This window comes from Dama dama, chromosome 19 (genome assembly GCF_033118175.1).
Source record: "Dama dama isolate Ldn47 chromosome 19, ASM3311817v1, whole genome shotgun sequence".
In the NCBI taxonomy this organism is placed as follows: Eukaryota; Metazoa; Chordata; class Mammalia; order Artiodactyla; family Cervidae; genus Dama; species Dama dama.
The window spans coordinates 9,594,450-9,607,611 of record NC_083699.1 but is presented as its reverse complement, the minus strand read 5'-3'; the positions used below and the strand labels follow the sequence as shown (position 1 = coordinate 9,607,611).

General features: G+C 39.3%; 1 protein-coding gene across 1 annotated transcript in view; it reads left to right on the top strand.

The window, feature by feature from the left end:
• PLCH1 (phospholipase C eta 1) overlaps nt 1-13,162 on the top strand; it is a 219,331-nt gene that overhangs the window by 130,707 nt on the left and 75,462 nt on the right. The window contains exons 6-7 of the mRNA XM_061168176.1: nt 2,865-2,994; nt 7,164-7,334. Coding sequence (XP_061024159.1) covers nt 2,865-2,994; nt 7,164-7,334 — 301 coding nt within the window. The remainder of the gene's footprint in view (nt 1-2,864; nt 2,995-7,163; nt 7,335-13,162) is intronic.

Here is a 13,162-nt window from a genome sequence, read left to right as displayed (position 1 = left end):
GCCTGTTTACCTTCCCCTGAACTAAATAATACTGTTCAATGCTTTACATTCTCCTGAAGTTTTTTGATTAAAAAATACTAGGCCAGAACTTTTCATTCAGTTTTTACTCTCCTGGTTTTTCTTTGTAAAATTGTTATTTCTTTTCTTAAACATATCATGTGTTGGCTATGAATCATTAATTGAGGGATTTCTTGGGCGCTCATGTGTTAATTATGAAGGACAACTTTGGGGTATCAGAATACTTTTACCTGCAGTTGTATCTTATACATTTGTATACTGTTACTGAGAGAATGGTGTTTCTTTCATAGAATCTTAGAGTTGGAAGGGGCTTCAAGGTCATCTACTTGTGCTCACTGACATTATAGATAAAGAAATGGAAACCCCAGGAGGTAATATAAGTGACCCACTGTCATAGGGCCAGGTCAGAATGAAGTCAGAACTAGTGTGTGTTACTTGTCTGAGTCTACTTCTGTTTCTGTCTTACCAACCCTAGATCCCTTAAACCAACAGTCCAGGCCAGCTCGTGTGTTGACACTGAAGGCCTTACAGACACAGACTCATCCACAAGCGTTTGTTTCTGCAGAATATTCGTGCTTAGGGTTTGTTTGTCCTGCTTCTTCTCTGGAGAAGTCTTTAAGGTGCTTTGGTAAAGAAGTTTAGCATCGAAGGATGAAAATACAGCTGTCCTTGGACTCATTTAATCATTTCTTTGAATTCTGACCAAATATTTTATGGGGCACAGAGCAGTGTTCATGGTCAAAAGAAATAAAGCTCATGCAATGGGCACTGTATGCCCAGAAAACAGAAACGATGAGATTCAGGTTCTAACTAGTAATTGGTCCAAGTGTTTTACTCTTGATTCTTCAGTTATTTCTCCCCCTGGGTCCTGGGTCACCCTTTAAATTCCAGGTATCATATATGAGGTCCTGCCTGAACTCTATGAGGAACAATTGAATTTGAAAGAACCGGGCTGGTTATTCTCAAATGTTATAAAGGGAACAAGATGTGAAACAGATATTTACAGTTGAAAATCACTTCTGATTAACTTTAGGAGAAATAAGACTATCATATTTTATTTTCTTTCTAAGGCATAATCTCCTATAATCATAATTTGAATTACCTAAAAATATAAATGTTCTGAGTTACTACTAAGAGGTCAGTTAATATTTTGACTTAAATGAAAATCTCTCTGTCTGAGGTCGCCTACTTGATGAATATTTTTCATTGACCTCTTCCTTTGACCTACTCCCACCTTCATTCATTTCCTCTTCATTATCCTTTGAATTTTGAAGCTGAGTTTGGTTTTCTTTTCTTTCTTTCTTCTTTTTTTAAAAGATTTTTTGATGTGGACCATTTTTTTTTTTTTTTTTTTAATGTTGTTGTTCAATAGCTAATTCATGTCTATTTGCAACCCCATAAACTGCAGCACACCAGGCTTCCCTGTCCTTCACTATCTCCTTGAGTTGCTCAAACTCATGTCCATTGAGTCAGTGATGCCATCCAACCATCTCATCCTTTGTCATTCCTTTCTCCTTTTGCCCTCAGTCTTTCCCAGTGTCAGGGTCTTTTCCAATGAGTCATTTCTTCACATCAGGTGGCCAAAGTATTGGAGCTTCAGCATCAATCCTTCCAATGAATATTCAGGACTGATTTCCTTTAGGATGGACTGGTTGGATCTCCTTGCAATCCAAGGGACTCTCAAGAGTCTTCTCCAACACCACAGTTCAAAAGCACCAATTCTTAGGCACTCAGTTTTCTTTATAGTCTAACTCTCACATCCATACATGGAGAAGGTGATTGTGGTTTTCATTCTGTCTGCCCTCTGATGGAGAAGGATAAGAGGCTTATGGAAGTTTTCTGATGGAAGATACTGACTGAGGGTGAAACTGGGTCTTGTTCTGATGGGCGGGGCCATGCTCAGTAAATCTTTAATCCAATTTTCTGTTGATGGGTGGGGCTGTGTTCCCTCCCTGTTATTTGACTTCAGGCCAAACTATGGTGAGGATAATGAAGATAATGGTGACCTCCTTCTAAAGGTCCCATGCATGCACTGCTGCACTCAGGGCCCCAACCCTGCAGTGGGCCACCACTGACCCACGCCTCCACTGGAGACTCCTGGACTCTCATGGGCAAGTCTGGCAGTCTCTTGTGGGGTCATTGCCCCTTTTTCCTGGGTCCTGGTACACCCAAGGTTCTGTTTGTACCCTCCAAGAGTCTGTTTCCCCAGTCCTGTGTAAGTTCTGGTGGCTCTATGGTGGGGTTAATGGCGATCTCCTCCAAAAGGGCTTATGACATACCCAGGTCTGCTGCACCCAGAGCCCCGTCCCTGCAGCAGCCCACTGCTGACCCATCCCTGCACAGGAGACACTCAAACACAGCTCTGTCTCATTCTCTGTGGGGTCTCTGGGTCCTGGTGTGCACGAGGTTTGCTTGAGACCTCTAAGCGTCTCTGGTGGGTATGGGGTTTGATTCTAACTGGGATTTTGCCCTTCCTACCATCTTGCTGGCACTTCTCCTTAGAGATATAGGGTTGACCAAAAAGTTCATTTGGATTTTTCTATAAGATGTTACAGAAAAACCTGACCAGACTTTTTTGGCCAACCCAATAAATAAGCGTCCTGGGTGATGTGATTTGACCCTCGTTTCCCAGTGAAGGGAATCACCTCCTGTGTCCTCCTCTCACCATTCTTATTGTTATTGTCACTATCAGTAACTCACTGAGAGCCTGTGGATTGTGGGGTCTCCTCAAAAGAATTTCTTCTCAAGTTTGTTGTTAATGATCAATGTCCTTGTGCATATTCTGTGGAAGTAGTTTTATTTTGATGACAGTGTAAGTGGCAAGTGTTTCCTTGACTTTTCTGCAAGTGGGTGAAGCAGACCTTTGAGGAAGCTGATAAAAATGGCGATGGATTATTGAACATTGAAGAGATACACCAATTGATGCACAAACTAAATGTCAATCTGCCCCGAAGAAAAGTCAGACAAATGTTTCAGGTATGTTTTCACAATGGGATTGACCTTACATAAGATACACTTTGGAGGGTAATGGTATACTGAGATATTTCAAAAGGCTATTTTGTCTTGCTGGAAGCTAATATTACCTGCTATCATTTTGTTTTTCTTTGAAGACAGAGGCATTTTATTTCATCAAAGAAAACTTCCAAAACTTAACATACATCCACAATTCCACTTCCTAAAAAATATTGTTGTTGCCGTTTTCAGAGTGATTATAAACACTTTAGTTAGTTAGTTAGTTAAGTTGCTCAGTTGTGTCCGACTCTTTGCAACCCCGTGGACTGTAGCCCACCGGGCTCCTCCATCCATGGGATTCTCCAGGCAAGAATACTGGAGTGGGTTGCCATAAGCACTTTACCTGACAGTTAAATAATGGGGTAAATGGGATGAAGTCCCTTGGAGAGGATAAGATCTCATCTATCAACCTCACAGTCTGTTATGAGGATCAGAATAAAGACTAAATACTGTGAAAAAATAGCACTTGTGGAACTCCTCAAGAGCCCTCTGTTTTGTTTCAGAGGAGTTGAGGATTTTAGAATCCGTAAGATTTACAAGTGCTGTATCACTCCTGCCATTTAGGGAGCTCTCCAGAAGTTCACTCCACTGCTTGTTGGTATTAGATGAGATGTTCTTTCCCCATTTGAAAGTCCTGGAGGAAAATTCTTAGACCCAAATTTATCCTGTGTCCCCCAGGTGGGATTGTACTCAGCCTTCTGTCTAAGATGCTGAAGTGAGTTCTGTTAAGTTAAGATGCGTGCAAAGACAGTGTTCAATTATTAGTAATTACTAGAACATTAATTTTGGAAAGGCTTTTATTTGAAAATAAATCATAGACATAATCCATGTGTTGTAGTAATTTGCTAAGTGAGTAGGTAGTTCATGTTTTTTATGTGTAAAATTAAGTCAGAGGGTTGCGTTTTACGGTTAATGCGTTTTGCTCCCTTTGTTTTCTGTCCTCATGTTATCAGAGGTGGCAAGGGCGGAAACAACATGAGGGGTGGGTTGCAACAGTGAATGGAAGATGGAGGCTGGCTTTGATCCGTGACCTCTTTCTTACACTGTCACATCCTGTGGTCCTGTCCTTGGAAGCTGGAGATAGTTTGCGCTGTGGGAACTTAGTCCCACTGCGCTGAAGAGAAAGGAAAGAAAAGAAAGGAATGAGACACACTATAAAAAGAACTAGAGATGGAGAGAGGGACTTTGTAGGTGAACTGAGTTGTCACAGAGTAAACTGTCTGTAAACTACATGGAAAGGTTCGCCATGTTCCTGGCACTTCCTGTGACATCTAACTTTCATCCTATTGTGAGCCCCATCTCCCATCTGTTCCTTTTCATAGATGTTCATCAGTAAGTACTGGAGAGAGAGCCCTGATTAAATCAGAGAGAGCACACTTTTAGAGAGGGGCAAAGCCTATACCTGCAAAAATAATGATCTGGGGAGTACTTTTTGGAAGTAAGAGAAGTAACATAAAATTTTGACCTATTTTTCCTTCTGTAGTTTTAATCCTCTTCAGTTACCTTTTGTCTCTAATGCACAAGTATTTTGAGGATAAACCACGAAATGTTTATGTCAAAAGTCTTGTGAGTTCAAAGTTAATACTTCGGAGAAGTTGTTTTTCCCCAAACTTTAAAATTCTTATTTTTTGTATTGGGGTATAGCCAATTAACAATATTGTGGTAGTTTCAGGTGAAGAGTGAAGGGACTCAGCCATACATATACATATATCCACTTTTCCCCAAACCCTCCTCCCATCCAAGCAGCATATAATATTGACCAGAGTTCCATGTGCTATGAAGTAGGTTCTTTTTTGTTATCCATTACAAATATAGCAGTGTGTACATGACTTTTCCAAAGTCCCTAACTATCCCTTCCCCCCAGCAACCATAAGTTCATTTTCTAAATCTGTGATTCTCTTTGTTTTGTAAGTTCATTTGTATCATTTCTTTTTAGATACCACATATAAGGGGCATCATATGATATTTTTCCTTCTCTGTCTGACTTCACTCAATATGACACTCTCTATATGCCATGCTACTGCAAATGGCATTATTTCATTCTTTTTAATGGCCGAGTGATATTCCATTGTTTATATGTACCACATCTTCTTTACTCAGTCCTCTGTTGATGGATATTCAGGTTGCTTCCATGTCTTAGCTATTTTAAACAGTGCTGCAATGAACATTGGGGCGCATGTATCCTTTTGGATCATGTTTTTCTCTGGATCTATGCCCAGGAGGGGGATTGCAAAGTCATGTGGTAGCTCAATTTTTAATTTTTTAAGGAACCTTGAATACTGCTGTCCATAGTGGCTGCACCTATTTACATTCCCACCTGCAGTGTAGGAAGATTCCCTTCTACTTTGTAGATGTTTTAAGAAAGCATTAAGGTATCTTTTGTGACTTTGGATTTAAAGATTGAAAGACTTCTTAAGCAAGGAGTGACTGGAGAAGAAGCTGGGCTTCTAGTGTAAATGTAGATTATTTCTACCATAGATTTTGCATGTAGCTCAGGGATCTGAGTAATGGAAACAAGTAATGGGAACAAGGATCTTAGTATTATTTTAAGGAGCATACTCTTTTCTTTCTTTCTTTCTTTTGTTTTACTGAATTACTGGTAAACACATTAAATCGTTCCTGGAATTTTCTTTGCCTTCTTGTTGCAGTGCAAGATTCAATTGATTTTTAAAAAGTAATCTGTTAGGGTATGGATAGCTTCTTTTAAGTCTTTGAGGCTATTGCTTAAAATCTCAGAGTGGTACTGTTCTTAATGGTTTAGGCATTTTCAAGGAAATCTTGAAAAATGTATCATCTCTCTATCCAGGGTTATATGTTTTGAAAAAAACTACAGAAATATGAACATTAGACCTACTTTCTTAGGATGCAAAGACTACAAGCCAAGAGCGTCAAACACCAAAATTGTTGGTATTCTGTAGATTAATCTATCACTGCTTTTAAAGTGACAGAAGGAAACAGCAATCAGCCTCAAAAAGAAACTCTGTGTGATGTAAATATGGGTCTCAATGTTTGTTTATAGTTGACGCAAAGTTAGCAGAGTTTAAAGAGATATATTTTTATACACACTTTGACTTTCAAAGCTATGTTTAAAACCACATACCAGCTGACTATATGTCACAAAATCTACGTATTTCAAAATGCCATTCATTCCCTGTCAGTTTTTGTTTGGTTTTACAACTGTGTTCACTTAGAATAGAGATCATGTAAATGGATTGGTTATTTATTATATGTTCCCAGCAGTTTTATGGTTTTATGACAAATTCAGCCAGTCAGAAGGCAGGTACGTGGTAAAAGATCCTTGCTCAATAATTACTAGGAGCAAATAATTTCAACTAGAGATAACTGCAAATGGATTTTTCAGGCAGGGAGGAACCAATAATGCTGCTGGCTATAAGAGCAATAAGCTATCTATGTAGAATTAAGAGATTCTTTTATAGGTAAAAATTATATTTGATTGAATCACAGTTTAGAAGCTGATCAGAGACTAGTATTTTCATCATATAGTGAATGTATTTTCTCTTTTGCTTATGATTAATCTTCTCCAAGATTTCTTTTATTAGTTTTGTCAAAAGACCAGCTTTTGGCTTAATTGCTCACCTTTGATGTTATATCTTCTCATTTTCTGTTTCGCTTAGCTTTCTTCTTTTGTTTATAATTTATTTCCTTCTATTTTCCTTAGCTTAACTTTTTAATAGCTTTTGGAGTTGAATTGTTACCTCATCTGATTTTAATTTACCTTGCTTTCTAATAAGCTGAAAACTTCAAGTTCCCCTCTAACTACTGCTTTAATGTCATCACACAAGTTTTAATATGTGGTACATGTGTTTCCTTCTGTCTAATTTCCTATTTAGAAATGGGTTGTTTCCAGGCAAAGTTTTTTAAGCTTTCTTTGTTGCTTTATAAATTTATTGTGGTCAGAGAAATTACTTTTTATAAAGTTGATTCTTTATAATTTGAAACATTATTGTGGCCTAATGTATAGTCAATTTTTAAATTGATCCATGTATTCTTGAAAAGAACATGTTTACCATTTGCAAAATGGGTATGAGCTTTTTATTGTAAATATTATTTCCCACTCCTGAATTTCCTATTTCAAACTCTTACTGCTTTATTTTTTTCTATGCCTCTTTCAGGAAGCTGATACAGATGAGAATCAGGGAACTCTGACTTTTGAAGAATTCTGTGTGTTTTACAAAATGATGTCTTTGAGACGGGACCTTTATCTGTTGCTTTTGAGCTACAGTGACAAGAAAGATCATCTAACTGTAGAAGAACTGGCCCAGTTTTTGAAGGTGGAACAAAAGGTATCATTAGACTGTTGAACTGAATGTTTACTTAAAAATACTTGTGAAAGATACATGGCTTTCTCTTGAGCCTGAGTGTAGGTGTATTTAAATTTAAGTTAGAGGGGTAAATATCACAATTCCAAAAAAAATCTTATCTATGAGGTTTTAAAAATGTGTTCCCGGCAGCTTTAGAGAAATTGAATTAGTAAATTGAACACATACATAATTTTTAACCTTAAATATGCATATTTTCCCACAGAGTAGTGACTACTGTCTCATGTGTTTCCTTTTAGGTACTATAGTAATATTTTCTTTACGTTAGTAATATAGCTAGGTATTTATTAATGATGATATAATTCTTTTTAAAAATTATTTATTTGTCTGTACTAGGACTTAGTTGCAGCATGTGGGATCTAGTTCCCTGATTGGGGATCAAACCTGGGCTCCCGGCATTGGGAGCATGGCATCTGAGCCCCTGGACCACAAGAGAAGTCTCCTATGATGTAATTCTTTTCTTTTTTTTTTAGTTGGAAGATAATTCCTTTACATTGTTGTCTTGGTGTCTGCCATACAACAGTGTGAGTCAGCCCTAAGTATACACGTCTCCTCCCGTGTGAACCTCCCTCCCACCCCCAGCCCATCTCGGTTGTCACAGAACACCAGTTGAGCTCCCTGTGTTATATAGCAACTTCCCATTAGCTATCTGCTTTTCATATGGTAATGTACATGTTTCAATGCTACTCTCTCAATTGATCACACCCTCTCCTCCCCCCACTGGGTCCACAGGTCTATTCTTTATGTCCCCGTCTCTATTCTTGCCCTGCAAATAGGTTCTTCAGTACCATTTTTTCTCGATTCCATATATATGCTTTAATACACGATATTTGTTTTTCTTTGATTTCCTTCACTCTGAATAATAGGCTCTAGATTCATTCACCTACAACTGACTCAAATTTATTCCGTTTTATGGCCAAGTAATATTCCATAGTATATATGTACCACAAGTTCTTTATCCATTTACCTGCCTTATGACATAATTCTTAACTAGCAAAATAGTACTTCATTGGTAAATATCTTCCCTCACACCTTGCCCTGTGCATCTCTTCCATATGGCTGTTTCTGAGTTGTATACTTTATAATAAACTGGTAATAGTAACTAAAGCACCTTTCTGAGTTCTGTAAGTCATTCTCATAAATCTTAGAAACTGAGTCACTGGAACTGACAAAGACTTTCTCCTTAACTAAACAAACTCTAGGCAGGCTCTTTGGAGCCATTTTTTCTACTGTGTTCCATCCTTTGGCCTTGCCCTTAAGAATCCAGTTGTAGCAATAATTCTAAGTCGGTTTAACTAGAATCTTTATCCTTGACATCTAGTCACCTTCAATGTCTGATAAAATTCCTCATCTACTACTATTCCCCGGGTGATATTTGATCACCTTGGCCTTTGTTTCAGGAAGAATCCTATTAGGTTGGGTTAGCCCAAATCCCCACTTCTGCCTGGTGTTTCTTCCACGGATCCCTACCTTGCTCCTTGGCTGTAAATACCTCAGTTCAGTTCAGTTCAGTTGCTCAGTCATGTCCAACTCTTTGCGACCCCATGAGTCACAGCATGCCAGGCCTCCCTGTCCATCACCAACTCCTGGAGTTTACCCAAACTCATGTCCATCGAGTCAGTGATGCCATCCAACCATCTCATCCTCTGTCGTCCCCTTCTCCTCCTACCCTCAATCCCTCCCAGCATCAGGGTCTTTTCAAATGAGTCAACTCTTCGCATGAGGTGGCCAAAGTATTGGAGTTTCAGCCTCAGCATCAGTCCATCCAATGAACACCCAGGACTGATCTCCTTTAGGATGGACTGGTTGGATCTCCTTGCAGTCCAAGGGACTCTCAAGAGTCTTCTCCAACACCACAGTTCAAAAGCATCAATTCTTCGGCACTCAGCTTTCTTCACCGTCCAACTCTCACATCCATACATGACCACTGGAAAAACCATACCCTTGACCAGATGGACCTTTGTTGGCAAAGTAATGTCTCTGCTTTTTAATATGCTATCTAGGTTGGTCATAACTTTCCTTCCAAGGAGTGAAGCGTCTTTTAATTTCATGGCTGCAACACCATCTGCAGTGATTTTGGAGTCCAAAAATATAAAGTCAGCCACTGTTTCCACTGTCTCCCCATCTATCTGCCATGAAGTGATGGGACCAGATGCCATGATCTTAGTTTTCTGAATGTTGAGCTTTAAGTCAGCTTTTCCACTGTCCTCTTTCACTTTCATCAAGAGGCTGTTTAGTTCCTCTTCACTTTCTGCCATAAGGGTGGTGTCATCTGCATATCTGAGTTTATTGATATTTCTCTCAGCAATCTTGATTCCAGTTTGTGCTTCATCCAGCCCAGCGTTTCTCATGATGTGCTCTGCATATAAGTTAAATAAGCAGGGTGACAATATACAGCCTTGACATATTCTTTTTCCTATTTGGAACCAGTCTGTTTGTCCATGTCCAGTTCTAACTGTTGCTTCCCGACCTGCATACCAATTTCTCAAGAGGCAGGTCAGGTGGTCTGGTATTCCCATCTCTTTCAGAATTTTCTACAGTTTATTGTGATCCACACAGTCAAAGGCTTTGGCATAGGCAATAAAGCAGAAATAGATGTTTTTCTGAAACTCTCTTGCTTTTTTGATGATCCAGCGGCTGTTGGCAATTTGATCTCTGGTTCCTCTGCCTTTTCTAAAACCAGCTTGAACATCTGGAAGTTCACAGTTCACGTACTGCTGAAGCCTGGCTTGGAGAATTTTGAGCATTACTTTGCTAGCGTGTGAGATTAGTGCAATTGTGCGCTAGTCTGAGCATTCTTTGGCATTGCCTTTCTTAGGGATTGGAATGAAAACTGAGCTTTTCCAGTCCTGTGGCCACTGCTGTGTTTTCCAAATTTGCTGGCATATTGAGTGCAGCACTTTCACAGCATCATCTTTCAGGATTTGAAATGGCTCAACTGGAATTCCATCACCTCCACTAGCTTTGTTCATAGTGATGCTTTCTAAGGCCCACTTGACCTCACATTCCAGATGTCTGGCTCTAGGTGAGTGATCACACCATCTTGATTATCTGGGTCATGAAGATCTTTTTTTGTCCAGTTCTTCTGTGTATTCTTGCCACCTCTTCTTAATATCTTCTGCTTCTGTTAGGTCGATACCATTTCTGTCCTTTATCGAGCCCGTCTTTGCATGAAATATTCCCTTGGTATCTCTAATTTTCTTAAAGAGATCTCTAGTCTTTCCCTTTCTATTGTTTTCCTCTGTTTCTTTGCACTGATCACTGAAGAAGGCTTTCTTATCTCTCCTGGCTATTCTTTGGAACTCTGCATTCAAATGGGAATATCTTTCCTTTTCTCCTTTGCTTTTCGCTTCTCTTCCTTTCACAGCTATTTGTAAGCCCTCCTCAGACAGTCATTTTGCTTTTTTGCATTTCTTTTCCATGGGGATGGTCTTGATCTCTGTCTCCTGTACAATGTCACAAAACTCTGTCCATAGTTCATCAGGCACTCTGTCTATCAGATCTAGTCCCTTAAATTTATTTCTCCCTTCCACTGTATAATCATAAGGGATTTAATTTAGGTGATACCTGAATGGTCTAGTGGTTTTCCCTACTTTCTTCAATTTAAGTCTGAATTTGGCAATAAGGAGTTCATGATCTGAGAGCCACAGTCAGCTCCCAGTCTTGTTTTTGCTGACTGTGTAGAGCTTCTCCATTTTTGGCTGCAAAGAATATAATCAATCTGATTTTGGTGTTGACCATCTGGTGATGTCCACATGTAGAGTCTTCTCTTGTGTTGTTGGAAGAGGGTGTTTGCTATGACCAGTGCGTTCTCTTGGCAAAACTCTGTTAGCCTTTGCCCTGCTTCATTCTGTACTCCAAGGCCAAATCTGCCTGTTACTCCAGGTGTTTCTTGACTTCCTACTTTTGCATTCCAGTCCCCTATAATGAAAAGGACATCTTTTTTGGGTGTTAGTTCTAAAAGACCTTGTAGGTCTTCAAAGAACCATTCAACTTCAGTTTCTTCAGCGTTACTGGTTGGGGCATAGGCTTGGATTACCGTGATATTGAATGGTTTGCCTTGGAGATGAGCAGAGATCATTCTGTCTTTTTTGAGATTGCATCCAAGTACTGCATTTCAGAAACTTTTGTTGTGGCTCAGCTGGTAAAGAATCCGCCTGCAGTGCAGGAGACCTGGGTTTGATCCCTGGATTGGGAAGATCCCCTGGAGAAGGGAAAGGCCACCCACTCCAGAATTCTGGCCTGGAGAATTCCATGGACTGTAAATCCCTACTTGTATTCAAAATTGAATCAGTTCTATACTGAGTTTTCTTTTCCCCTTTTGCAGTAGTTAACTGATTAAAATCTGCTTTTAGTTTTTAGTTTTTTTTTTTTTTTTCATTTATTTTATTTATTTTTATTTTTTATTTTTTTTTATTAGTTGGAGGCTAATTACTTCACAACATTTTAGTGGGTTTTGTCATACATTGATATAAATCAGCCATGGATTTACACGTATTCCCCATCCCGATCCCCGCTCCCACCTCCCTCTCCACCCGATTCCTCTGGGTCTTCCCAGTGCACCAGGCCCGAGCACTTGTCTCATGCATCCCACCTGGGCTGGTGATCTGTTTCACCATAGATAGTATACATGCTGTTCTTTTGAAACATCCCACCCTCACATTCTCCCACAGGGTTCAAAAGTCTCTTCTGTATTTCTGTGTCTCTTTTTCTGTTTTGCATATAGGGTTATCGTTACCATCTTTCTAAATTCTATATACATGTGTTAGTATGCTGTAATGTTCTTTATCTTTCTGGCTTACTTCACTCTGTATAATGGGCTCCAGTTTCATCCATTTCATTAGGACTGATTCAAATGAATTCTTTTTAACGGCTGAGTAATATTCCATGGTGTATATGTACCACAGCTTCCTTATATTCATCTGCTGATGGGCATCTAGGTTGCTTCCATGACCTGGCTATTATAAACAGTGCTGCGATGAACATTGGGGTGTACGTGTCTCTTTCAGGTCTGGTTTCCTCAGTGTGTATGCCCAGAAGTGGGATTGCTGGGTCATATGGCAGTTCTATTTCCAGTTTTTTAAGAAATCTCCACACTGTTTTCCATAGCGGCTGTACTAGTTTGCATTCCCACCAACAGTGTAAGAGGGTTCCCTTTTCTCCATTTATTGCTTGTAGACTTTTGGATAGCAGCCATCCTGACTGGCGTGTAATGGTACCTCATTGTGGTTTTGATTTGCATTTCTCTGATAATGAGTGATGTTGAGCATCTTTTCATGTGTTTGTTAGCCATCTGTATGTCTTCTTTGGAGAAATGTCTGTTTAGTTGTTTGGCCCATTTTTTGATTGGGTCATTTATTTTTCTGGAATTGAGCTGCAGGAGTTGCTTGTATATTTTTGAGATTAATCCTTTGTCTGTTTCTTCATTTGCTATTATTTTCTCCCAATCTGAGGGCTGTCTTTTCACCTTACTTATAGTTTCCTTTGTAGTGCAAAAGCTTTTAAGTTTCATTAGGTCCCATTTGTTTAGTTTTGCTTTTATTTCCAATATTCTGGGAGGTGGGTCATAGAGGATCTTGCTGTGATTTATGTCGGAGAGTGTTTTGCCTATGTTCTCCTCTAGGAGTTTTATAGTTTCTGGTCTTACATTTAGATCTTCAATCCATTTTGAGTTTATTTTTGTGTATGGTGTTAGAAAGTGTTCTAGTTTCATTCTTTTACAAGTGGTTGACCAGTTTTCCCAGCACCACTTGTTAAAGAGGTTGTCTTTTTTCCATTGTATATCCTTGCCT